This window comes from Ahaetulla prasina, chromosome 2 (genome assembly GCF_028640845.1).
Source record: "Ahaetulla prasina isolate Xishuangbanna chromosome 2, ASM2864084v1, whole genome shotgun sequence".
Lineage (NCBI taxonomy): Eukaryota > Metazoa > Chordata > Lepidosauria > Squamata > Colubridae > Ahaetulla > Ahaetulla prasina.
Window position 1 is genome coordinate 29326421 of NC_080540.1, and position 27356 is coordinate 29353776.

At 48.4% G+C, this 27356-nt stretch overlaps 1 protein-coding gene across 1 annotated transcript; it reads right to left on the reverse strand.

Moving 5' to 3' along the window:
• On the reverse strand, window positions 1-23514 carry LOC131189862 (H-2 class I histocompatibility antigen, Q9 alpha chain-like). The gene is made up of 9 exons (XM_058166415.1): window positions 23441-23514; window positions 22232-22480; window positions 17069-17344; window positions 15517-15792; window positions 12540-12836; window positions 12340-12429; window positions 8368-8401; window positions 5800-7682; window positions 1-337 (listed from the first exon to the last, which is right to left on the reverse strand). The coding sequence occupies exons 2-7, from the start codon at window positions 22305-22307 to the stop codon at window positions 8382-8384; spliced, it is 1035 nt and encodes a 344-aa protein (XP_058022398.1). The 5' UTR covers window positions 22308-22480; window positions 23441-23514; the 3' UTR covers window positions 1-337; window positions 5800-7682; window positions 8368-8381.
• Window positions 23515-27356: the final 3842 nt, after the last annotated feature.

Sequence of the window (27356 nt, forward strand, 5' to 3'; positions counted from 1 at the left end):
ATAAGTCAGAGGCAGGAGACTAAAATTCACATGGTTCAGCTGCTAGTGGTCTAAACAACTAAACAACCTGCACGTATAATCTCTACATCCCTTGCATGAATTATAATAAAAGGGAGCTTTGGATTTGACTCTGGGCTCTCATCCCGAGGAAGAACGCGTGTTTTGACTCTTACATCATGAAAGACCACCACAGAATTGAATACATAAAATGAATACAACTGAAGGAAACATTAGGACAGGGACGGTAGGCACGCTGGTGCTCTTTATGCATGCCCCTTAATTTATTTATTTATTTTTATTTGTCACAACAGTATATATAAGCATAAGCATGAAATAACTATACTGTTGTGACCCAGGTTCCTGGACCCGGACTCCTGGACTCGGATGATTCAGAAAGTGAGGGAGAAGACCTGGCCAGCCCTGCTTCTCTTGAGCCCTTTCCCTCCCTGGCACCCACTCAAAGGGATGGGGAGGGGCCGGCACAGCCTGATTCCATGGAGCCTCCTTCTGATTTGGCAACGCCCCAAGAACAGTTTTGGAGCGATGCAAGGTCACGTAGACGTAATCGCCGTGCGCAGCAGCGGAAGAGTTGGGACAAAGCCAAGTCATAATTGTCATGCAGTGACATCTGCAGAGACTATAAATAGGAGGCGGGACTTCCTGGTTTTTTGTCTTGGACAAAGTAATGAGTTGGCGCGAGCTAATGAATTGGCGCGAGCTAACTATTTCAATGGAGGAAAGAATATATTCGTGAGTAATTCTGGCCTTATCTATAATTTCCTCGTTATCTCCAGAAACTTGGCAGGCCCGTGGGTAGACGTGGCCAGGACATGTATCTATGTAAATAAAAGGGAAAAAAAAAGGAAGGCCTCTGACGGACTCTTTGCTGGGAGTATTGGGGGAAGGGAAACAGAACATTTTGTCCAAGACCTGACTAAAACATCTTCCACCAAAGATGGATCAGCAGCAGGTACAGCAGCAGTTAGAGCAGCTACAAGCGGCTAATCAACAGCTCCAGCAGCAAGTGGCTCACTTGGCAGGCCAACTTGCTGCCAGGAATGTGCCTGCAGCCCCCCATCCTCCTCCTCCTCCTCGCCGCAAGTGCCCGATAACCGTGCGGATAAGTTTTCTGGGCAGCCTGAGATGTTCCCGACCTTCTTGGGACAGTGCCAGCTCTACATGGCTATGAGGCCAGAGGATTTCCCAGGCGACCGGGCTAAGGTGGCCTTCGTGATTAACCTTCTTTCCGGCTCGGCTGCTCGATGGGCCACGCCCTCTTGCTCCAGGACAGCCCCTGCTGGCGGACCAACAGCGTTTTGGCAGCACCTCGCACCATGTATGAGGACCCGTTCGAATGCTGACGGCAACCAGGCGCCTTAAGGAACTCAGTCAAGGAAACGCCCCTGCAGGAGTACATCGCGAATTTCGTCTTTTGTGCCAGGACTCTGACTGGAATGATGCAGCGCTGGTGGGCCAGCGTTCAGGAGGGACTCTCAGAGGAATTGCAAGACGAGCTGGCCCGCGTGGAGGCGCCCGGACCCTCGACAACTTGGTGCCCTTTGTCTCCGCCTCGATGCCCGTCTGCAACGGCGACCGTCCGTCGCACCCCGGGACCCGCCGTCGACATCTGCACCCCACTTCCTGCACCACCAGCACCCAGGGTCGCCCCACGTTTTGTAACCGCTGCGGAAGAGCCCATGGAGTTGGGAGCGGCCAGACCTCGCCTGACAGCCCAGGAGCGGAACCGAGGCGCCAAGGGGATTGTGCCTGTACTGTGGGAGCCCGCCACTTCGCCGCTTCTTGCCCCAGAAAGCGAAGTGGGGCACGACGCCGTCCCGAATCACAGCGTGACCAATCGAAGCGGAGCAGGCCCGACCGGGAAACCCTAGGTCGGGCACGTACTAAGCCCCACTGGACGTTGGAAGTAGACTCTGGGCCCCTCGGCATCTGATTCTGGACACACGGATATGGTTGGGGAACCAGTCGGACGGGCTCCAGGCGCATGCGCTGGTGGACTCAGGGCCACAACAAACTTTATGGACCAGGCCTTTGTGACCCAGTTTGCGGTCCCGTGGTTCCGTGGACCCTCCGATGCGGGTAGAGACAATTGATGGGCGAGAACTGGTGTCCGGCCCCATTAAATTGCCACCCAGCCTTTGCGCCTGGCTATTGGGGACCATGAGGAGGCGATCCAGTTTTATGTCACGGCGGACCTTCATTTTCCTTGGTCCTTGGGTTGGCCTGGCGGACCCACGATCCTCAGGTGGCCTGGTCGCGAACACCATCTCTTTCCCGAGTCTGCAGTGCGTCGATCACATCCGCCACACCTGTGCCGGCCAGAACGTCCCCACCGCTGCCATCACCTTGCCTCCTGAGCTGACGGACTTCGCCGACGTGTTCAGCGAGAAGGAGGCGGACCGACTACCCCCGCATCGGCCCCACGATTGCCCCGTGGACCTTCTGCCCAACGCACCACTGCCTGTGGGACGCCTGTATTCCATGTCGGGGCCCGAGTTGGCCGCCCTCAGGGACTTCCTGGGCAAAAACCTGGCCCGAGGGGTCATCCGGCCTTCAAAGTCCCCTCTCTCGGCCCCGGTCCTCTTTGTGAAGAAGAAGACAGGGGACTTGCGCCTATGCTGTGATTACCGCCGGCTAAACGCCATTACGGTGCGGAATCGCTACCCCCTGCCGCTCATCCCGGAGCTACTGGAAAGGTTGCGGGAGGCCACGATCTTCACCAAGCTCGATCTCCGGGGGGCCTACAACCTGGTGCGGATACGAGAAGGAGACGAATGGAAGGCGGCATTCGCACCGATACGGACACTACGAATACACTGTCATGCCATTTGGGTTGACCAATGCTCCCGCCGTTTTTCAGCACTTCATGAACGACGTGTTCCGAGACATGTTGGATCGGTTCGTGGTTATCTACCTCGACGACATCCTGATTTACTCCCGGTCCAGGGAAAGCCACCTTCGACACGTCAGTCTGGTTCTGCAACGCTTGCGGGAGCAACAACTCAATGCGAAGCTGGAGAAATGCGTCTTCTTCCGGACTTCCATAGAATTCCTCGGGCATATCATCTCGCCCGAGGGCATAGCCATGGACCCATGTAAAGTAGAAGCTTTGTGTAGCTGGGAAGCCCCTCGTCGGGTGAAGGATGTTCAGCGCCTACTGGGCTTCGCCAACTACTACCGGACCTTCATCCCGGGCTTCGCCACACTGACAGCTCCACTTACCCAGCTCCTCAGGAAGAAGGTTGCATTCCGGTGGGGTCCCCCGCAGCAAGAAGCATTCACAGCCCTCAAGAAAGCCTTCGTCACGGAACCCGTCCTGAGGCATCCCGACCCGCTCCGGCCTTTTGTGGTGGAAACGGACGCGTCCAATGTGGCTCTGGGAGCGGTGCTGCTACAGGCTCCGACGAATGGTGGCACACTTTTTCCCTGCGCTTACTACTCCCGGAAACTCAACCCTTCCGAGCGCAACTACACTATCTGGGAAAAAGAGTTGCTGGCTATCAAGGCTGCATTCGAGGCTTGGCGACACCATCTGGAGGGGGCCCGACATCAGGTGGAGGTCGAGCGGACCATCGGAATCTCGAGCACCTCACCACAGCTCGGAAGTTGAACCAGCGGCAGATCCGTGGTCGTTGTTTTGCCCGGTTCAACTTCGCGTGACCTACATTCCCAGCGGTCACAACCGGAGGGCGGATGCCCTGTCCCAAGCCAGAGTACCTCTGCGCCAAGGACCCCCTTCCTCCACGGACAGTGCTGCCGGCAGAAGCCTTGGCCGCAGCACGGAGCCAGTGGACTTGCGGGCCCAGGTGCGAGGCGCAGCGCCAGGACGCCTGGTCGCAGCAAAGGAGAGCGGAGGTGGGCCCCACGCCTCCTTGGACCTTGGAGGAGGACTTACTCAAGTTTCGGGCGATTATATGTGCCCACAGGACCACTCCGAGCCCTCGCCATGACCCAGTGCCACGACAACCCTGCAGCAGGACATTTTGGGTTCTTCAAGACCTCCACCTGGTGACACGGACCTTTTGGTGGCCCGAGTGCGGCATGATATACATGCCTACGTGACATCCTGCGTACCGTGCCGGCAAGCCAAGACCGCCACGGGGCCCCGGCTCCTCCAGCCCTTGCCGACACCCGACAGACCCTGGGGCGATCTCTATGGATTTCCTGACAGACCTGCCGCCGTCCTCTGGGTTCACCACGGTGCTGGTGGTGGTGGACATGCTCACCAAGATGGCACACTTCATCCCATGCCGCGGACTGCCCACAGCCGCAAAACGGCCCGCCTCTTTCTGCAGCACATCTTCCGCCTCCATGGTCTACCGGACAGGGTGGTTTCGGACATGAGTTCAGTTCACAGCCCGCTTCTGGAAGAGCCTGATGGCCGCGTTGGAGGTGCAGGTATGTCTGTCGTCCATCGCACCATCCGGAGACCGACGGGGTACAGAGAAGGTCATCGGTATACTGGAACAGTATCTCCGTTGCTTCATCAACCAGCAACAGGACAACTGGGCGACTACCTGTCCCTGGCGGAGTTTGCTTTTAACAACTCTCAGCACACCTCTACTCAGATGACCCGTTCTTTGCCAATGTGGGTACCATCCGCTGCTCTTCCTCTGGCACCACCGGACTCTCCTGTTCCCAAACGCAGACCTTCCTGACGGAATTGCATGCGGTCCAACAGTTGGTACGCCAGCAGCTGAATCGGGCAAAGGAGGATTACAAACGGTCCGCCGACCGCTCCCGACGGGCAACGCCCCGCTGGCAGTTGGAGACCGGTGTGGCTCTCCACCAAACACCTCCCGTCCGACCGCCCGGTAAAGAAGTTGGACCACCGATTCATCGGCCGTTCCCTGTCGAGGCAGTCATCAACCCGGTAGCCTACCGACTGACCCTGCCACGATCCATGCGGATCCACCCGTTTTCACCGGTCCCTTCTGGTTCCTGAGGCCACACCGAGTCCCCTTCGGTGCCCAACAGCACCCGTCACTGTCGCCGAGGACGGATCGGAGGAATACGAAGTCCACAGCGACGAGACTCCCGCTGGCTGAAGGGTCGTTTCCAATATTTGATCGCGTGGAAGGGATACGGGACTGATTTCTCCTGGGTAGATGCCTCCGGCGTTCATGCCCCTGACCTGGTGCAGGCCTTCCATGAGCAGAACCCAGCCCGACCGCATCCCGATCGTCAGCCCGGGGAAGGGCCCTGCGGTGAGGATAGTGTTGTGACCCAGGTTCCTGGACCCAGACTCCTGGACTCGGATGATTCAGAAAGTGAGGAGAAGACCTGGCCAGCCCTGCTTCTCTTGAGCCCTTTCCTCCCTGGCACCCACTCAAAGGGATGGGGAGGCCGGCACAGCCTGATTCCATGGAGCCTCCTTCTGATTTGGCAACGCCCAAGAACAGTTTTGGAGCGATGCAAGGTCACGAGGCGTAATCGCCGTGCGCAGCAGCGGAAGAGTTGGGACAAAGCCAAGTCATAATTGTCATGCAGTGACATCTGCAGAGACTATAAATAGGAGGCGGACTTCCTGGTTTTTGTCTTGGACAAAGTAATGGGTTATGCGAGCTAATGAATTGGCGCGAGCTAACTATTTCAATGGAGGAAAGAATATATTCGTGAGTAATTCTGGCCTTATCTATAATTTCCTCGTTATCTCCAGAAACTTGGCAGGCCCGTGGGTAGACGTGGCCAGGACATGTATCTATGTAAATAAAAGGGGAAAAAAAAGGAAGGCCTCTGACGGACTCTTTGCTGGGAGTATTGGGGGAAGGGAAACAGAACATATACAATATATAAGTATATATAAGCATAAGTATGTAATAACTATATTAATTGGATATAATAGATGGAAACAATAGGACAGGAACGGTAGGCACGCTTGTGCTCTTATGCACGCCCCTTACAGACCTTCCCCTACAGCTTCAAAGCTAAAGAGGATCAGTGCTGGCCAAGAAAGGACCCGAAAGGGCCTCAGTGTTTAATGCATCGGCCCCTGAATCTGCGTGAGTAATGCCTGGTAGGACCCTCACATCCGAGGCACCAAGTTTTTGCCATGCCATTTTTATGTTCTTTGTAGTTTAACTATTTTTGTGAGCTGCCTAAAGTTGTTTTGAGATTGGCAGCTGTACAAATCTTTTCAAACAAACAAACATACATATATTGGAAAGCGGTTTGCAGGGGTTTTCCCCCCCCCATAAAGATACACAAAATTTCTTCTTTTTAAAAAAGAACTTAAGTTTTTCTGCTTATAATTTCCTATTTCATTGTTATGGCTGTTGAAGTGTTATCCTTAACATTATAAAAGGAACGGCACCATAAAGGCTCTCCCACTTGGCTCCTAGAATATTGTTTTATCTGAGATCAGACTGAATCCTGCTGGCCTTTTGTAAAGATCTTGCTTTTCTTTCAGACATCGGGGTCGGGAGAGAGTTAAATCCGTGAATTTATTTATTTTTATCCTGTGTTTATTATTTTTATAAATAGCTCAAGACATTGGACATACCTCCTCCTATTTTCCCAACTACCACCTGAGCCAGAAGGAAAATACTCCATTGGTTTATTGGATTTGATAGGGCCCAAGGAGAAGATCGCAGACCCAAGAATGAAACATGAACCAAAGCTTTCAGCTAGGATAATTTCGCAATGTACTAGAAATATTTGTAATCTGCCGAACAAGTTGCAATTTGTGCAAAGTAGACATGAGTATATTTGGAACAAGAAGGATGAAAACCATGAGAAATAAGAATCTGAAAGTAGCAGATGGATGGAGGTTTCAGATGTACATGGGTATATGTGGGGATTGACGGTTAGTAAGAAGGAACAAGGAAGTAAGCTGTAAAATATGTGCAGAAAAGTATAAAAAGTGTGGCTTCAAATGAGTTTGGAGCAGTGGTGAAACCTGAACTGGTTTGCTACAGGTTCGCTGGCCGCTCATGTGTGCTGTGTGCACACCTGCATGCCAAACACACGCTCCAAACACGCAAGCACAGTACACGCCAAAAGGAGGCTTGGGAAGGTAAGTAGAACAGCGAGAGGAGACTCAGCTGTGCCACGTGATTTAGCTTCGCTAAAAAGCAGGATTTCCTGCTTTCTAGCAAAGCTAAACCATGCGGCACAGCTGATTGTCGGAAATACGGGTCCGGAGGAACTAGTAGCTTTTTTAAACTACCAGTTCGCCTGAACCGGTAGCTAACTACTGGTTTGACCAAATTGGTAGCTCTTTAAACTACCAGTTTGCCCGAACTGGTAGCTTTTATCACTACCAGTTAGCCCGAACCAGAGCAAACCGGTAGCATTTCACCCCTGGTTTGGAGCCCTCTGGCCTATAGCTGTCCCTGCTAGACCTCCTATGTCACTGGACCCCATTGCAATGGCTTGTTAATGTCAGTTCTGTTGTTACGATATGCTATGATGATTGCTTATGGTCCAAATTATTAGTGAAATAAGCCTCTGAATCTTGGAAGTAAGAATTATTGTTTGTTTGTGTTACTGTCTCTTGTCGTTTTCATTGGGTTTTTCCACGACACAGCCTATATGGTGGGTTGGGCTGAGAAAGACTGTGACTGGCCCAAGTCAGCTAGCTGCTTTTGGCGGGAGTCAAATTCACTGTCTTCCGGTGCAAATGGATTCAAGGCCTCCAGAGGGTCCAGGTCTTCCTTCAACATCTGGAGGGAGAGATTCCCAGAGGGACTCAAGGAGGAAAAAGAAGCCCCCCTCCCCCACTCAGTGGTGGGATTCAAGTCATTTAGCAACTGGTTCTCTGCCCTAATGATTACTTCCAACAACCAGTTTGCCAAACTGCTCAGAAAGTTAACAACCGGTTCTCCCAAAGTGGTGCGAACCGGCTGAATCCCACCACTGCCCCCCCTCTTCATCCATGACTGTAGGGCCCTCAGGAAGTCCCTTGTGTCCCCCGTTCCTCCCTTCCCCTTTTGCTGGGGACTCTCAGTTCTCCTCTTTGCAGGTCTCTCAGCCTCCTGACCCAAGAGAATCAGATCCTGAGAGGGGCCTGGCCACAGTCTGGCCTTGCAGGAGAAGAGTCTGGGGGCAGGCAGACTCCCTACGCAGCCCCCAATGCATCTCCCCCCAAATTCCTTACCTCGCAGTATTTGAGATAAGGAATATGGGGGAGAGGCATTGGGGCTCTGAGTGGGCGCTGCTTCCCCTCAAACTCTTATTCTGCAAGGCCAGACTGTGGCACCTCCCAGGATCAGGCGGCTCAGTGACATGAATAGGAGAGAGAAGAGGGATTTCCCAAAGTATCTTCACCAGCAGTTGGTCATTCGACCTCATTTTCCTCATTTCCCTCCCCTCCCCGCCCACCATATGGCCCCCAATGGGACCACTCACCTGTGACAGGACTGCTAAATGGCCTGGTTGGTTCCTGCATTGGAGAGAAAGACACTGAGTGAGTCTCTGCCTTGTTTGGATCCTCTGAGGAGGAGAAATCTCTCTTCACCATTCAACCTCTGCAGCTTCACGGATCTCTCAGTGGGAACCAAGCTATCCATCCCTCCATTCCTCCATCTATCCTTTCCACACACCCCTCTGTGTGTCTCTCTCTCTATTTCACCTATATCTATCTATCTATCTATCTATCTGTCTGTCTGTCTGTCTGTCTGTCTGTCTGTCTGTCTGTCTGTCTGTCTATCTATCTATCTACCTACCTACCTACCTAATTCCTTCCTCTGTCTGTCTGCCTGCTTGCTTGGCACTTTCCCCCCCTCCTCCCTCCCCTCTCTCTCTATCATCTATCTATCTATCTATCTATCTATCTATCTATCTATCTATCTATCTATCTATCTATCTATCTACCTATCTACCTACCTACCTACCTCCTTCCTTCCTCTGTCTGTGTATCTGTCTCTCTCTCTCTCTCCCCCACCTCCCTCTCTCCTTCCTTCCTCTGTCTGTATGTCCATCTTTCTACCTACCTACCTACCTCCTTCCTTCCTCTATCTACCTGTATGTCTGTCTGCCTACCTACCTCCTTCCTTGCTTCCTCTATCTATCTATCTATCTATCTGTCTATCAATCAATTTATCATAGCTATCATTTTCTATTCTTAAACTTCTATGCTGCCCAGCTTTCCAAGCTGAATCTAGGCAACTTCCAACAGAATTCAATAGAAGACCATGTAAAACATTTTAATGTTTTAAATGGTCTTCTATTGCAATGTCTTCTTTTGCAATGTCCTTCCTTTTTTTTTTTCAATGTCTTCTTTTGCAATGTCCTTCCTTTTTTTTTTTTTGGCAATGTCTTCTTTTGCAATGTCCTTCCTTTTTTTTTTTTTTTTGGCAATGTCTTCTTTTGCAATGTCCTTCCTGTTGAAGACTACTTCAGCTTCAGTCACAATAATACAAGAGCAAACAATAGATTCAAACTTAAGGTTAACCTCTTCAATCTTGACTGCAGAAAATATGACTTCTGTAACAGAGTTGTTAACGCTTGGAACACATTACCTGACTCTGTGGTCTCTTCTCAAACTCCCAAAAGCTTTAACCAAAAACTGTCTACCATTGACCTCACCCCATTCCTAAGAGGTCTGTAAGGGGCGTGCATAAGGGCACAAAAGTGCCTACCGTTCCTGTCCTATTGTTTCCTTTCAGTGTATGTGCTTGTATATAATGTTGTGACAAAATAATAATAATTAAAAAATAATAACTAAAAAACATACATTTAAAATTACACGAAAATCCAGTCAACCAAGATGATGAGAAGGAGGAGGAGGAGGAGGGAGCAAAGTGCACCTGGGGAGAAGGTGGGGGTCTGCCTAATCCCCTGGGGCCCCAGGCCGGCTGGCAGAGGCTGGTCTTCCAGCCTCTTCAGAAAGGACAGAAGGATGGGTGCGGATCTCACCTCCAGAGGCATGGCGTTCCAGAGGGCAGGAGCCACGGCAGAAAAGGCTCTTTGCCTGGACCCCACCAGCCGAAATCCCTTGACGGGGGAGGAGATCTCCAACCCTCAGATGGCATCCAGCACTCAGGCTGGGAGGTGGCCACAGAGGAGGAAGGCTTATATGGTAGCAACAATCCCAACCGATCCTGCGAACTCAGGGCCTCGCTCCCCAAGTGAACCCAGGGTGTTTCTAAAGCTGGGATCGCTTCGGTTGCAAGGCCCCTGAATGCCAAAAGAAACCCTCGGAGGACCACTGATACCCCACCTCCCCTGCCCTGGGGTCTCATGGGATGCCAAATCCTAACCAACTGGGTGCATCTCAACCAGAGATGGGTTTCAGCAGGTTCTGACCAGCTCTGGAGAACCAGTAGCGGAAATTTTGAGTAGTTCAGAGAACCAGTATTAAAAATTCTGACTGGAATTAAGTTGGAAATATGAACTATTTTTGAGAGACTGCTTAAGGAAGAAAGACATTTTAGAAGAACCCTTGGTGAATATTGGAAGATGGAACGTTGTTTTGATATTGATTGATGAAGGTTGGATATTAAAAACTATGTACTTTATTCAAGAACAAGCACCAACTCAATCGGAAATTTCTGAGAACTCTAGGAGTGGAATGGTCTGATATATAATGGATTGGAAGAAATATATTTTCTTTGTTTCTGGAAGGGGATTTGAGGTTTTAAGGAGTGACTATGGATTATGATTTGTGTTATATTTTAATTTTTGTTGTTAGTTTCATACCCTGTATTCGGTTCTGGGAAGTCCCGGGGGGTGGGGGGAGGAAGGGGAAGGGAGTGGGAGGGGGGATGAGGGTAGAAAATGGATTGATGGTTAATGTACAAAGATGATTGAAGAAGTATAATTAATGTAAGATCGGAGCTGCCTGGCTACACTTCAGAATGATGGGAAAGAAGGAAGTAGAAGAGAGAAGGAGGTAGGAAAGAGAAGAGGAGGAAGAGGAAAGGAAGGAAGAGGGATAGAAGAGGGAGAAGAAAGGAGTAGGGAGGAAGGAGGAGAGGATGTAGATAAGAGAGGGGGAGGATGGTTGTGGAAAGTAGAAGAAGGTAGAGAAGGGAAGAGAGATAAAAAGAAGGGGGTGGTGACCGGGCAGGTCCGATTAATTGTATATGATGGTACATTAAATATGTTATTGGATATGAATGTTAAAATAAAACTTTTTTAATTAAAAAAAAAATTCTGACTGGCCCCACCCCCATCTAATCTCTGCCTCTCAAGTCCCAGCTGATTGGGAGGAAATTTCCCTTGCCACACCCACCGAGCCACGCCCACCAAGCCATGCTGCACCCACCAAGCCACGCCCACAGAACCCGTAGTAAAAAAAATTGAAACCCACCACTGATCTTAAAACCCCCTCCCCCTTCCAGAGTCAGCTGGATCTCAGCTCTGCCACCAGAAGAGTCTCTAACCACTGGGGATCATGGCATTGCCAGTGGTTTCCCTGTTCCCTTCCCCCCCCCAAAGAATTGAGGGCTCTTTCCTCCAAAGGGGGCCATGCAGACTGTGGGCTGCCTTCCCTGCCTGAATGTGTAGGAATTTAGCACCCACCCCCCTCCTAGAAGAATGAAATATTTTAGAAAATATTTAAAAAGGCAGAATATATTTCCCTGGATGAGAAATGGAGAAACATGTTTTAAAGACAAAGCAGCTCCCTGCAACTTCCTGACTCCCCCCCCACCTTTGTCAATGGGCCATTAAAGCCTCAGCTAAGCTCACTCATTTCCCCCCACCTTTGTCAACCATCATCTGCATCATAATAGAACCCATCTAGCTACTGAAACTCACCACATGGCACCTGGGAAGATTACATCAGCCAGCAAGGCTAGAACCCATCTAGCTACTGAAACTCACCACATGGCACCTGGGAAGATTACATCAGCCAGCAAGGCTAGCTAAGACCCCCACCCCCTGGGAGTCTGACAGCCAATCAGGGTACTCTTCCTGTGCCCCAGAAAGTTCAAAGCTCAGAAAAAGCACAAAGCCAGGGAGCACACAGGATCTCTCCCTTTTCTGTTCAGGAACTCAAGTCATGTGATCCTGACCACCATTAAACCATCTTTCCAAGCAGCCTCCATGTTTCCAGTGTCTTTGTCCCCACTTGGAACTGAACCCAGATGGATATTTCTTCCAACAAATGAAGGCGCCGAGAAATCCAACAGGGAGAGTTTCCCTTCTCCTCCACTGGAACAAACCAGTGCAAGGAAAGTGGATTTGGTAATTTTATTAGACAAGGGAAAGAGAGGAGGAGGGAGAAAAGGGAAGGGTTTGACTTTGTGCAGGGTAAAAAGAGAAATAAGGAAAAGGAGAGAAGAACATTATTAAAATGGAAGGAAAATGGAGACTTTGCTTAACCCTTGGGACCAGTGAAACAAATCAAATCTCTCCCCAGAAAAAGATACTTACTGAGAAATACCAAAGTTGCAGCAATCACACACACCAGGATAAGAGCAGCCACAACGCAGCCGATGATGAGCCCCAGAGTGGATTTTGGAACTGAATTGGGAGAAAGAGCAGGCCGTTAAAAGAGATCCCCAAACAATCTTCCCAATCGGTGGGGAGACTCAAGTCTCTCCCACTACCCTCCAGCCTGCCAAAGAGCCCACCCTGCAGCCTCTCATCCTTCAGGGCTACGTCCAGAGGTTCCTGCAGGCCGTCATGTTCCACGTGGCACCGATAGCGGTCCCTCTTTTTGGGATCGATCTGGATGCCGAGCCACTTGTGGTAGGTCCCATCCGCGTTGGGGACCACAAACCCATGGAAGGTGTCCTGCAGCCAGACCTCCCCGTCCCTCGTCCAGGAGGCATCGATCTCCCTGGGGTAGAAGCCGTGGACTTGGCAGACGTGCGTCTCCATCCCATCCTCCACCTCCGTCCTGCTAATTATCGTCACCACTGGGGGCTCTGCAGAAACAACACCCCTCGAATTAACTCTCAGCCCCTCCAGTGCTTAGAAGGTGGATGGGAAATTTGGAGCTGCTCTTTTAAAGTTCCCTTTCAAAACAACAGCAACCAGTACCACCACACAGGGGCTCAGGGCAATAGTGAAATGTAAAATTTGTTACTACCGGTTCTGTGGGCGTGGCTTGGTGGGGGGGCGTTAATGTGACTGGGTGGGTATGGCCAACTTTTTTTGTCTTTAAAGCATTTTTGCTACAACCTCTTTGGCCGAAGAGGTTGTAAAAATGCTTTTAAAAGGCTCTGACGATCCCAGCTGAGTTGCCTGATCGTCAGAGGCTTTTCTTTTCTTTTAAAAGCATTTTTTTTGCCTTTATAAGAAAAAAAAAGCCTCTGGCGATCAGGCAACTCAGCTGGGACCGCCAGAACCTTTTAAAAGCATTTTTTTCTACAACCTCTTTGTTCGAAAAGGTTGTAGAAAAAATGCTTTTAAAAGGCTTTGACAATTCCAGCTGAGCCGCATGATCATCAGAGGCTTTTTTTTTACTTTTAAAAGCATTTTTTCGGCCGGAAAAAAAAAATGCTTTTTTAAAATTTAAAAAAAAACCTCTCTGATTTATTTATTTATTTATTTATTAGATTTTTATACCGCCCTTCTCCCGAAGGACTCAGGGCGGTGTACAGCCAAAAAGATAAAAACTCAGAATATATACAATTAAAACAAAAAATTTAAAACAGAGCATATTAGAAAAAGGCCAACATTAAAAATTTAAAAATTTAAAAACCCTAACACAATAAAACCCCAATTAAAATTAATAAAACTATTAAGCCAGTCCCGCTTGAATAAATAAGTATGTTTTTAGCTCATGGCGAAAGGTCCGAAGATCAGGCACTTGGCGTAGGCCAGGGGGAAGTTCATTCCAGAGAGTAGGAGCCCCCACAGAGAAGGATCTTCCCCTGGGGGCCGCCAGCCGACATTGTTTGGCGGACGACACCCTGAGAAGACCATGATGATCGCGCAGCTCAGCTGGGCATTCCGGGGGGAGGGATTTTTGCCACTGGTTCTCCCACCCACCGCTATCGCTACCGGATTGGGCGATCCGGTCCGAAGCGGGAGCATTTTACCCCCGGCTCAGGGATTTTGCAATTCTACCCTGGTCAATTTGGAAAAGAGATTCTGCTTCTCCACTAGAACAGAAGAGAGAGCAAGACAATGCTCCCAGGGCAGGCAGTGGCTGCTGGTAATTGTAGGGAAGATTCTGCAATGGAGCCTGATCTTAACATGCTTATCCTGGAGGGATCAAGGAGCCCAGAGGGGAAGGGGGCATAGTGGGGGAGGGGTAGTTTTGAGTGGAAAATAATAAGACACACGGAGATAAGAAAGGGGGAGGATATTATAGCTTCCCCCAGGACTTCGACAACTTCCTGACCTCCGGACCTTTCGCCGCGAGCTTAAGACATATCTATTCTTCCGAGCAGGACTGGCTTAAATAGGGTTTTTTAAACATGGATTTTATTGGGGTTTATTTTTCATTTTGTATTGTATTTTAAATTTAGGCTATATTGAATAAGTTTTTTAAATAGTGTTTTTATTGTAATGAATTGTATTATCTTTATCTGCCTGTTCACCGCCCTGAGTCCTTCGGGAGAAGGGCGGTATAAAAATTAAATTATTATTATTATTATTATTATTAGTGTGAGCACAAAGCTCTGTGGAGTGAGTGAGTGTTTCTGAAGGTGGGGGAGGGAGTTGCTTTTCAGGGAGAGGAGCAGAGGTGGGTTTCAGCAGGTTCTGACCAGTTCCGGAGAACCTGTAGAAGAAATTCTGAGTAGTTCGGAGAACCGGTAGTAAAAATTATGACTGGCCCTGCTCCCATCTATTCTCTGCCTCCCGAGTCCCAGCTGATGGGGAGGAAATGGGGATTTTGCAGTAGCCTTCCCCTGGAGTGGGGAGGGAATGGAGATTTTACAGTATTCTTCCCCTGCCACGCCCACCAAGCCATGCCAGGCCCACCAAGCCACGCCCACATAACCGGTAGTAAAAAAAAAATTTAAAACCCACCACTGAAGAGGAGTCCCTAAAGCGAAAAATAAGGAAGCGGTTTGAGGTTGAAGAGAATGATCCACAGAATCCTTAGGGTTTCCCCACCCACCCATCCCGCCCCCATTTTGGCCTTTTTCGTCCCAGTGAGACACTGATAATGTCCTATTAATGGTAGGTGCCCACTAGTGGTGGGGGTCGGAAGTGCATCATCAGGTGCAAGCATGGGAGGGAGGGAGACCCCTGTGGGATGTGAAGGGAAGAAGAATTGATGGGAGGAAATCAAAGCCATGCATCCCACTAGAGTAGACTCTGTTTCGGCTAATGGGGAGTTCCACTGAAGAACCCCAAGTGGTCCTGTTGCCACCTCATTCTGGGCAGTGAACAGGGCACCCCAAGTGATTTTCCTGCCTGATCCACACAGATACCCACCAGGCAGAGGCTGCATTTCCTGGTCCATTGAATGGCTGCCTGACAATGTGAACCAAAGAGGTCTTCCTACGTCATGGAGAGATGCTGGAAGGGGGTGAGGGGAGGATTCTCTCCAGGGCAAACAGGCTGCAGACCAGGGACCCAAAGGGGCTGAATGTATACAAGAAATCTGGCCATAAAGGAGGGAAGTCCAGCCTGGATCCAGATGCTCACCTGTCCTCAGCAGCATCTCCTTCCCATAGAACAGGTACTTCTCCAGCCACTCAATGCAGATTTCCTCCAGGTAGAACTTATGTCTCTCATTGTTTCCTGGAATAGCATCCCATTTCCTCTGGGTGATCTGGGCTTGGGGTTCAGGAGCCACCCAGGTGAGGGTCTCCTTGTCAAAGGCGAGGAAGGTCTTCCCATCGTAGCCATACTGCATAAACTCTCCTTTCCTCCCGTCTCTCCGGAGTTCACAGCCATACATCCACTGAAACGTGTGAAGGCCTAAAAAAATGGCCAGGAGGATGGTTTGGAGAGATCCCCCCTTCTCTACAGAGTCTTTGAGACAAGAGGGAGGGACTGACACCCTGATTGCTATCCTCCATAGCAATTCCTCGCTCCAAATTGTCCTGAGCCCCCTCTAAGGACACCCAACCCACTTGGCTCCCAGTTAGTTCTTCCAACTTGAAAGTTGAGAAGAAGCTCTTGGCATTTGGGCCAAACTTGTCCCTCCAAAAGAGCAGATGCCAAAAAAGGATCTAGTCTTTCCCTGGTGGATCTATTCAGGGATAGTCAACCTTTTTATACCTACCGCCCACTTTTGTATCTCTGTTGGTAGTAAACTTTTCTAACCGCCCACCGATTCCACAATAATGCGTCGTGTATCGTCGTCTGCGCATGCCTCTCGAGCATCGTGGATTGTGTTTGGGGGTGGGGCACCGGCTGCCAGGTCTGCTTGTCTGTTACAGCTGGGTGGTGTGGAGGGAGATCCGCGAGCTATTCTGGGACGAGGTTCTTTTGTTTGCGGTCGCACTATAGCGCCATTTAGTTTCACTTACGTAACGTGAACTAAACTTATGAACGGGCGATGCAAATAGTATATTTTCAGAAATTTAAATTGTCACAGGGAATTTTATGAAAACCTAATGAAAATGTTTTTAAATAATGCTATGAAATTTTTTTAAAAAGTCAATTAAATTAAAAAAAAAGGAAAGTGCTTCAGTATCGGACAAAATCCCTACCGCCCACCATGAACGCTGGAACCCCCACTAGTGGGCGGTAGGGACCAGGTTGACTACCACTGATCTATTCTATACTTAATTCCCTCATTTCTCCAGTAGGTCCTTTTTCTTCTCCAAACAGAAGGACTGGATCTTTTTAGGATCCACCTGCCTTTGACGGGGAGGGGAAAGAGAACTGTGGTTCCCTTCCTCCCCCACAGAAGGTTGTCCACCAAGGCCTCCCAACTTTCATGGGGGAGGGGAGATTTTGCTCTGTTCTTTACCTTAGTGCATATCAGCATCCATATCCATATCTATATACCAACCTAGATGGATAACTTTAAAATGTTTTTAGTGACTGCAATCTGCGGAAAACCTCAGTTATGGGAACAAGGACGCTCTTATATTAATTTTAAAAAGAATAAACTATTTTTTTAAAAAATACTTTTTTAAAAGGTGAGGAAGCAGCCTTTCCTAAGGGAGGGTTCCCCCTTTCTCCCCCTCTCTTCCTGGGGGGGGGGGAATATAGGGCAAGAAGAGCCACCGGACCCATCACTCACCTTCACTCTGATTATAGCGACTCCTCAGAACTTCCAGGTTTACTCTGAACATGTCCTCATGGCCACGTGCCATCTGGGTCTGACTGTCCCAGTATTGGGGATCCTCCTTCCCCACTTTCTCCATCCAGGAGACTCGAGGCTTCATCCTCCGGCTGTGGCTGTCATAGGAACTGAAGAGTTGATCATCCACAAACCCCAGAGCGACAAAGTGGGACAGCCCCTGATTGGGGTCCGAGATGCCGGTGTAGAAATATTTCAGGGAGTGAGAAGAGAAACCTGGAAGGGAGCCAGAGGAGCAGAGTTAGGGGGCTTCAGCTGAAGGACCCTAGTCCCAGGGGTGAAATGCTCCCGGATCGGACCGGATCGCGCGATCCGGTAGCGATGGCGGCGGGTGGTTCGGAGAACCGGTAGCAATAATCCCTGCCCCCGCCCCGGCCCATGCCCAGCTCAGCCGCGCAATCATCAGAGGTTTTTTTTTTTTTTTTTAAAGCATTTTTTCGGCCAAAGATAAAATGCTTTAAAAGTAAAAAAAAAAAAAAGCTTTTGATGATCGCGGAGCTCAGCTGAGTGCTAGCCAAAAAACTGGGGGGGGGGTGGAGTCCGTTTTTCCTCCCAGCAGGTTTCTGGGGAGGAAAAACAGACTCTCCCCCACCCCGTTTTTTGGCTTGCTTAGCAAGCTTGCTGGAAGAAGAAACGGACTTCCCACCCCCCCACCCCGTTTTTTGGCTTGCCTAGCAAGCCTGCTGGAAGGGAAAACGAGGTGTGTGTGGTGGGGTTCATTTTTGAGAGAGAGACAGAAATAAAGGAGGTAAGAAAGGAAGGAAGGGAGGGAGGAAGGAAGGAGTACAAACCTGGCACTAGACTGCCGGCCTCTATCTCCCAGCGTCCGGTGCGTTCCCACAGAGAGGGACTCCTCAGGGTGCCGTCAGCCAAACAGTGTCGACTGGCGGCCCCCAGGGGGAGGGTCTTCTTTGTGGGGGCTCCGACCCTGTGGAACGAACTTCCCCCCGGGCTTCGACAACTACCTGACCTCAGGACCTTTCGCCGCGAACTTAAAACCTATTTATTTCATATGGCTGGACTGGCCTGAGTGTAATTTTAAATTTTTTAAATTTTAATTGAATTTTGATGGGTTTTAAATTTCTGTAATTTTATGGGGTGTAATGTCATTTTAAATTTTCTGGCAAATTTGAATCAGTTTTTTAAGGGTTGTTTAAATTATTGTGTATGTCTGTTTGTATTTTATTTGCCTGTTCACCGCCCTGAGTCCTTCGGGAGAAGGGCGGTATACAAATTAAAACATTATTATTATTATTAGACGCAGCTTCAGAGGATAATCCAGGGCTGGAAGGGACCTGGAGATCATCTAGTCCAACCTTGCTCCAGCAGGACATTGCTAGTGAGTTTCTGTTGTTTGATCCCCCAATCACATAGCCACGCCCACCCAGTCACATGAACCCCCCCACCAAGCCACGCCCCACCAAGCCACGCCCACAGAACCGGTAGCAAAAAAAAATTAGATTTCACTCCTACTTAGTCCCATGGGGCACAGAAAGGGTTTGAGTGCCTGGAGAGGAAGAAGGAAGAAGAGGAGACCTGGGAGAAGTCAAAGGGGAAGGAAGGAAAGCAGTGGTGCCATTCAGCAGGTTCTGCAAGGTCCTGGAGAACCGGTAGTGGAAATTTTGATAGTTCGGAGAGCCGGCAAATACCACCTCTGGCTGGCTCCAGAGTGGGGTGGGAATAGGGATTTTGCAGCCATGCCCACCAAGGCACGCCCATAGAACCGGTAATAAAAAAATGTGAATTCCACCACTGAGGGAAAGGGAGGGGAGATAATGGGAGAGGAAGAGTGGGGGGAAACTCCCACAAAAAGACACTGTTTACACTTAAACTGTAAAAATACAAATACGGAAAAGACTTGTCGTGTCCCACTCCTCTGCTGACAGCCGGGTCAGGGAAATCCGAATCAGGCATGCCTCTGCAGCTCTGCCAAAGTCCTAGCAAAGTCCTCAGGGCAGGCAGGAGACCAGAAAATGACTTCAGCAAGATATATTTAGACTTTGCCTGACTCAGAGAATGCCAGAAAGCAGATCCTTTATATAGGCCATGGGGTATGGCTCCATGACTCAGCACTTATCCAGGCCTGCCCCTCCCTTCCTTCTGTTGCCTCCGCCTATCAAGTCTTCTGACACGAGGGGTCACTCCAGTCGGCAGCTGTTGGTAATAGACCTCCCTCAGGCTCACATGCTGTGGAGGAGGGGGAGGGGTCTAGTTGCTGCGTTTGCCTGGGCATGGAGCCAGAGCTGGGGGCTGGAGGTATTTCTTCCTCTTCAGCCTGTCTGGGCATGGAGCCAGGGCTGGGGCCGGGAGGCATACTAGAACATTCCTCCGTGTTCGGAAGCAGATAAGGAGACCCCGGCTGAGGTGAGATTGGACGAGACACAACAAGACTCCAGGCCTGCGCAACGAACAGGAAAAGAACAGCTTGTAAGTGGATTAAAAGAATCAAAGGAAAATAAGACGCTCCTGCGAAACCTGATAAGCTGCAAGTTCCAGAAGGCCACCAATAATGCCGGTCTGCTTAAAACTGAAAAAGGAGTCCATTGTGGAAGCTCTTTCCAGGGCACCCAAGATTTTCACAATCATTCATGGGACTTATTTGGGCAGAACCTGGGTCTACGCAGAAAAAGGTAGGACTTACACAGTCCAGAGAAATAAATAGTCCTGCTGCCCATTCCCTCCAGCATTGTCTCCCAATCCTTCCCAGTCCAAGAAGAAAAACACAGATAACTGATTCAGCTGGATTCCTTAACCTCTTTATATGCATAATAACAGATGAAGTATTTCCAATACCAATAGTTGATTCTGCAACGTGGTAGAATTTACAGGCAGAACACAAGGCAGGAGAAAACAGTTAGTTTCATTTCAGCGGAGCAGACAGAACACACTCTGGTTTCAGTTTCTCTGCACAGACTCAGAAGCTGCAGACTAAGACACGCCCTGGCTCCAGTCTGTCTCAGTTCCCAATCGGCTGATTTAGTTGTTATGCCTATTCATTGGCTGATCTTGTTACCATGTGTTGTGTCCTCCTCGCCTCCGTCCGAACGATGGCTTAATTAGCTGGCTCTGGCAGCAAAAGAATCAGCGTCTGCCAAGAGCCCTCGATAGCTGCCAAGATGCTGGTGAGTCACAACCTTCATCTCTAATCAATCCGTGGATTTGCCTGATACAAAGAGACACACCAGCTCTTGCTGCCTTTTATATCCTGTGGGGTGTGGCTGCATGACTCAGCACTTCCTAGGCCTGCCCCTCCCCTGCTTCTATTGTTCTCTTCTCTCCTGCCTACGAAACCTGGGATTGAGCCAAGCCTGATTGCTGTCAGCTTGGTCTGCAGGTGTGGCCTGGGGGGGGGAAGAGTCAGGAGAAGGAGGCCTCGTTATCCCTTTCTCTTGGCCTGCTTCTGGCTCCTGGAGCTGATCCAGGGAGGCCGGTGCGTCCGAGGTAAGTCCTGATGGCCCTTCCCCCTCACTGTCCAAATCACTTTCTGGCAGCAGGCCCAGCTCCGAGTCACTTTCTGGCAGCAGGCCCGGCTCCAAGGCACTTTCGGGCATGGGGCCAGGTTCAGGGGCGGGAGCCACAACACCATGTCTCTTCCAGTTCATGAATAATTTGACAAAACAGATCAGAGTTTTTCTCCAACAGAAGGAGGGGGGATTGGCCTCTACATAATCTAGAACCCGCTTCTTTCTTTTGTGGGGGTGAGCAATGAGGAAGTCTGAAGTCTGCCTGAGAGGAGGAACGTATGAATGGAACACAGGTTGGGCATCCTCACAATCCTGACTCCTCTTCATATCAGGAACGGCTGGTCAGTTTGGATCTGTCTGTGTCCAACCGGTTCATTTCATGGTCACTATGCAGAGGTGCTTTTCTTCTTCTACTTCTAACCCAGGTGGGGTAATAGTTAGAGTGCAGTACTGCAGGCTAGTTCAGCTGACTGCTAGCTGCAGTTCGGCAGTTCAAATCTCACTGGCTCAAGGTTGACTCTGCCTTCCATCCTTCCGAGGTGGGTAAAATGAGGATTGTTGGGGATAATATGTGGACTCTGTAAACCACTTAGAGAGGGCTGTAAAAGCACTGATAAGCGGTCTATAAGTCTAAGTGCTTATCAGTAAGATCCTGACAACTTTTTAAATGCCTTTTGAAAAGCTGCTGCACTGATATTTTCTCTGAGGAACAACTAGGAACACCCCCCAAGGCCCCTACCTCATTACTAAGGAATAATAGTAAATTTTAATTATTTTTGACTCTGCAAACTGTCCCACGATGAGCGCTCCTAAAATGGAAAAAGGAGTATTGTGGCCTGCCTGTCCTAGAAAAAAAAGCTCTAGAGATATTGGGGTTTGGAGGGGGCGGCAGGGAATCGAGGAGAAAGGAGAGATCTTTAGGAAGATTCTTCATCAATGGAGCCTTTCTCTCCAAGACTCTTCTCCTGCTCCATTCACAGGGCGGCCTTTATTCTGATCGCTCTATTGCAGGGGTCCCCAACCTTGGCCACTTTAAGCCTGGTGGACTTCAACTCCCAGAATTCCCCAGCTGGCTGGGGAATTCTGGGAGTTGAAGTCCACCAGGCTTAAAGTGGCCAAGGTTGGGGACCCCTGCTTTATTGCACCAGTCTCCGCCTCTGCCGATACACGGAACCAATTTGAGAAACCAGCCGGGTCCTCCCAGCACCAGAAGCCACAAAGCCCCTCCAATGTCAAGAAAGGCAACCCAGGCGGAGGGGTTAGGCGAAGGGAGTCAGAAAGTCCATAAACTGACCTGATCACCTGCAAAGTGCAAATGCCACTTTCTAACAACTTCCATTTTTGGAAGGGGGGGGGAGAACTGTGCTCGGGGGGCCCAGGTAGACTGGACTGAGATCTGGAGGGGTTACCCTTGTCCTGCTCCCAGAGGGGCATCTCTTGAGACGGGCAGCGGGGAGGCAGCAGAGTCCCATCCAGGGTCTCTTCTGAGAGTGGCCCCAGGAGGAGGGGGAGCGGATTAGAAAGAGGACCGAATTAGGATTCTCATTCTGGAAATAAACTTTTGGGAGGGAGGAGAAAGAGAAAGATTTCCCACTAGCAGAAAAAAAAGGGAACCCCGGAATCCTGCAAAGGGACTCACCGAAGCAGCTCTCCCGCAGCGCAACCGCCACCAACACCAGGAGCGACAGAGAGCGCAGAGCCATCCTTGCCACCATCCTCAAAGTGCGCTCCGCTCTTCTGAATTCGCAGGCAGAGAAAGAAAACGCTCCGGATGATCGACAACGTAAACAATATCGAGCAAAAAGCTGGTGATTGGCTAATCTCAACCGGTAGAAAAAAAAGGTATTGCCATGTCGTCATTTTTGCTAGGCAGACATCCAGGCGCAACCTAGATAGACAGGCGGGAGAGGGGGGGGGAGGCGGGAGAGGTGGGGGCGGGAAAGGAAAGCGAAAGTGCCATCAGGAAATCTTCCAGTCTTGGGGGAGGGGCAGAACTGCGGGGCTGGGAAAAGCGGGAGGGTTATCTTATCTTGTCCTGGGGAGTGGGTGGTGGAAGGGCGTAGGCCAGGAGGAGGGGAGACCCAGCACAGCCTCTCGCAGCCAGGGATCAGGTGGAGCTGCCAAAAAAGCCAATACAGTCCTGGGCTGCATCAACCAAGTATTTAACATCAAGACCTAAGTTTAACTCACAGGATCATCTATTGTAATGTCCTTCCTGTTAAAGACTACTTCAGCTTTAATTGCAATAATACAAGGGCAACCAATAGATTTAAACTTAATGTAAACCGCTTTAATCTAGATTGCAGAAAATATGACTTCTGCAACAGAATCATCAGTGCTTGGAACACTTTACCTGACTCTGTGGTCTCTTCCCATAATCCTAAAAGCTTTAACCAAAAACTTTCTACTATTGACCTCACCCCATTCCTAAGAGGACCATAAGGGGCGTGCATAAGCGCACAAACGTGCCTACCGTTCCTGTCCTATTGTTTTTCTTTTCTTCTTCCTATATACATATATGCTTATACCTCCTTATATTTACTCATATATGTGTTTATATATTATATAATCTTTTTGTATGATACCTACATATATTGTTATAACAAAATAAATAAATAAATACATAGATCACCAGAAGTGATCACACTAATTTATGCTGCACAAGTGAGGCCATACTTGGAGTAGCGGGTCTAGTTTTTTTTTTTTTGTTTGTTTACATTTATACCCCGCCCTTCTCCGAAGACTCAGGGCGGCTTACAGTGTATAAGGCAATAGTCTCATTCTATTTGTATATTTTTACAAAGTCAACTTATTGCCCCCCAACAATCTGGGTCCTCATTTTACCTACCTTATAAAGGATGGAAGGCTGAGTTTTGGTCACCATAATACAGAAAAGATGGTGAGATACTAGAAAGAGTGCAGAGAGGAGTGACAACGATGATAAAAGGTTCTGGGGGAAAAATCCTATGATGAAAGTTTAAGGGAGCTAGGTATGTTCAGCCTATGGAAGAGAAGGATTGGGGGGACATGACACTGCTAACTCTCTTCCAGTACTTGAGGGGCTGTCATTGGCTTCTTCTCCAAAGCCCCAGAGGGCAGGACAAGAAAAAAGGGGTGCAAGTTTGTTAAAGAGAGATCCAACTTAGAACTAAGGAGAAGTTTTCTGACAATGAGAACAATGAATCAATGGAATCGTTTTCCTCCTGGAGTTGTGGCTGTTCCATCAGTGGAGATTTTGAAAAATAGACTCGACAACGATTTGACCAGGATGATGCACACTATCTTGCCTTAATTGAATAGAATAGAATAGAATTTTTATTGGCCAAGTGTGATTGGACACACAAGGAATTTGTCTTGGTGCATATGCTCTCAGTGTACATAAAAGAAAAGATACGTTCATCAAGGTACAACATTTACAACACAACTGATGGTCAGTATATCAATATAAATCATAAGGATTGCCAGCAACAAGTTACAGTCATACAGTCATAAGTGGAAAGAGATTGGTGATGGGAACTATGAGAGGATTAATAGTAGTGCAGATTCAGTAAATAGTCTGACAGTATTGATGGAATTATTTGTTTAGCAGAGTGATGGCCTTCGGGGAAAAAACTGTTCTTGTGTCTAGTTGTTCTGGTGTGCAGTGCTCTATAGCCTCGTTTTGAGGGTAGGAGTACTTTTGGGTTTGTTTGTTTTTTTGCCAGAGTTGTGCTATTTTTCTTGGTAGATCTTTGTATTTTGTTATCTTCTCCAGTTCTTTCTCTTCTAGTCTGCTGGCCCCAGATATTGCAACATCGACGATCCAGACTTTTTTCCTCTTCTTACTGATAATTGTTAAGTCTGGGGCATGATGTTGCAAGTGCCTGTCTGTTTGAATTCTAAACTCCCAGAACAATTCACAGCTTCTTCATTTTTCTTGGAAATATTGCATCCAGTTTTGGTCGCCACGATGTAAAAAAGATGTTGAGACTCTAGAAAGAGTGCAGAGAAGAGCGACAAAGATGATTAGGGGACTGGAGGCTAAAACATATGAAGAACGGTTGCAGGAACTGGGTATGTCTAGTTTATTAAAAAGAAGGACTAGGGGAGACATGATAGCTGTGTTCCAATATCTCAGGGGTTGCCACAAAGAAGAGGGAGTCGGGCTGTTCTCCAAAGCACCTGAGGGTAGAACAAGAAGCAATGGGTGGAAACTGATCAAGGAAAGAAGCAACTTAGAACTAAGGAGAAATTTCCTGACAGTTAGAACAATTAATAAGTGGAACAACTTGCCTGCAGAAGTTGTGAATGCTCCAACACTGGAAATTCTTAAGAAAATGTTGAAAAACCATTTGTCTGAAATGGTATAGGGTTTCCTGCCTGGGCAGGGGGGTTGGACTAGAGAGCCTCCGGGGTCCCTTCCAACTCTGTTAAGACTGTGCAGCCGCCCTTCCTGTTGCAGAGCAGAATAAAAGAACAAAGAGTTTTGTCTCAAGGCAGCACCCCCACCCCCACCCTGCAACACACACACACACCCCGCCTCTTTCTGCTGTGAGAGAAGACAGAAAAGAGCAGAGTTCTTCACTGATTGTTGTAAGCTAAAGAAATGAAGACTAAGAGAAAAAGTTTTATCAGAATTCATATTCCTCACTCTCATGTCCATGGCTCCACATGAAAGGATTTTGTTTCCCATTCCCCTCTGGGAATGAAAGCTCCCACTACCTCCTTGAATACTTAAAAAAAAAGAGAGAGAGACCCTAGAAAAGAGCTTCCACTGCAAATTGATAGCAAGGACTTTGGGGGTCTGGAGTAATGAGGGGAACCATCGAGTCCATGCCTTTTCCATGAACATGATAGTATGGTTAAGAGAAAATAGGGTATTTTAATTATGTGGGAGAAATGTGTATGTGTGCTTACCTACTAACTGGACAGGGATATGTCCAAGGTACACCTCTTCCCAAAGATGGGTGTAGTCAGTGAGGAACAAAGTCTTCCTGTACCCCTTATGGGACGCGTTCAGAAAAGGATACCCCCCATTCTACAATCCAATTTCGACAACTCTCAGAAGAGTTGCAACAAAGTCTGAATCAGATTGCTAGAAACCCTGGTTGAGGTCCAGGATCAGACAGACTCCTGAGCAGCAGTAGTCTTGCAAAAACTACCTTGCCATAGACCTTTTGACAGCCGAGAAAGGTGGTTTATGTCTATTCTTGGGAGGAGAATGTTCTTTTTACATGAACAAATCTGGAGTGGTCAGAGAAGTGGCAAAGGATTTACAAGAGTGGGGGCATCCAGGATTGGACAGAGTACAAAGTAGTGATATATGGCTGCTTGGGTCAAGCAAATGTTATTCTTGTTATATGGAATAGCAGGTCTAGCTTTGTGCCTTGTATAATTCCTTATTAAGACAAATAGTTATCAGTTCTGTCAAAGAAGTAACAATTGGGAAGGAATTAGTAGTGATGGAAGGGCTGATAAGAAATAAGTTTGCCCCAGATCCCCAGTTGGAAAATGGAAGTCCTGATGGTGGAGACTATGTACGGATTGGACCCTGGGATTGAAGAGATGCCTGAAGAAGATGAAATTTGGGAATAATCATACAAACTGTTTTTGCTTTTCTGATCAATTGCTGTTTTAAACTGCAGTCAGAAAGGAAAAAAGGTGGGGGCCAGTTTAACAAGTATTATCTGTGCTATATGTTATGTTCTTAGCTAACCGCAAACCAGAAATAGTGAGACTGAATTTCCTGATTTTAAAAAAAATGGAAATAGTCTCAGAGGGGGGACTAAGGCAGAACCCCAAAAAGTAAATGCTCAGTCTTACATATTGGAAAAAAGAACCCAAGCACTAAGTACAAGCTTAATGGATATTATCTTACAGATGACCCCCACCCTGTTAAGGACCTTGGAGTTTTCATATCAAATGATCTACAGTAAGTACCAAAGCCCATTGCAACTATATAGCAAAAAAGGCTCTAAGAGTTGTAAACCTAATTCTGCATAACTTCTTTTCCAAAAACTCTATACTACTAACCAGAGCGTTCAAAACATTTGCCAGACCCATTCTTGAATACAGCTCATCTGTCTGAAACCCATACCACATCTCTGACATTAATACAATTGAACGAGTCCAAAAAGTTGTTAATGCTTGGAATACACTACTTGACTCTGTGGTCTCCTCTCCAACTCCTAAAAGCTTTAACCAAAAACTGTCTACCATTGACCTCACCCCATTCCTAAGAGGACTATAAGGGGCGTGCATAAGTGCACAAAAGTGTCTACCATTCCTGTCCTATTGTTTCCTTTCAATATATGTTCCTGTATATAATGTTGTGACAAAAAAAAAAGAGATTGTTCTTAAGATAACAAAGAGGTGAAGAACAATGTTAAAAGGGCAAACCACAATTTCACACATTATGTCTAACTGCACGAGTTATGCTGCAAAGTAAGAAACAAAGCAGGAAATGCTAGCTTCCTGTCAGAAGAAGAGTGGGGAGAGCAAGATGTCTAAACTGCTTTCCCCCCCCCCCCATCTGTATGAACCAATAAAAGATCAAGGCTGAGATGATGCCCTTGTGATGTATGTTTCCGTGTTTTTCCGAGTATAAGAATGCTTGTTTGTCCGTAAGGAAATTGTCCAGGTTTGGCTTTGGCCATATCCATCTGGATCTATTTTGTTTGCGCAGACAAAATACAATTACCTTTGATTCTGAGATGTGGGTCTCGTTATTTCCTGCAACAATACTGTAAAATCTCCATTCCCTCCCCACTCCAAGGGAAGGATAC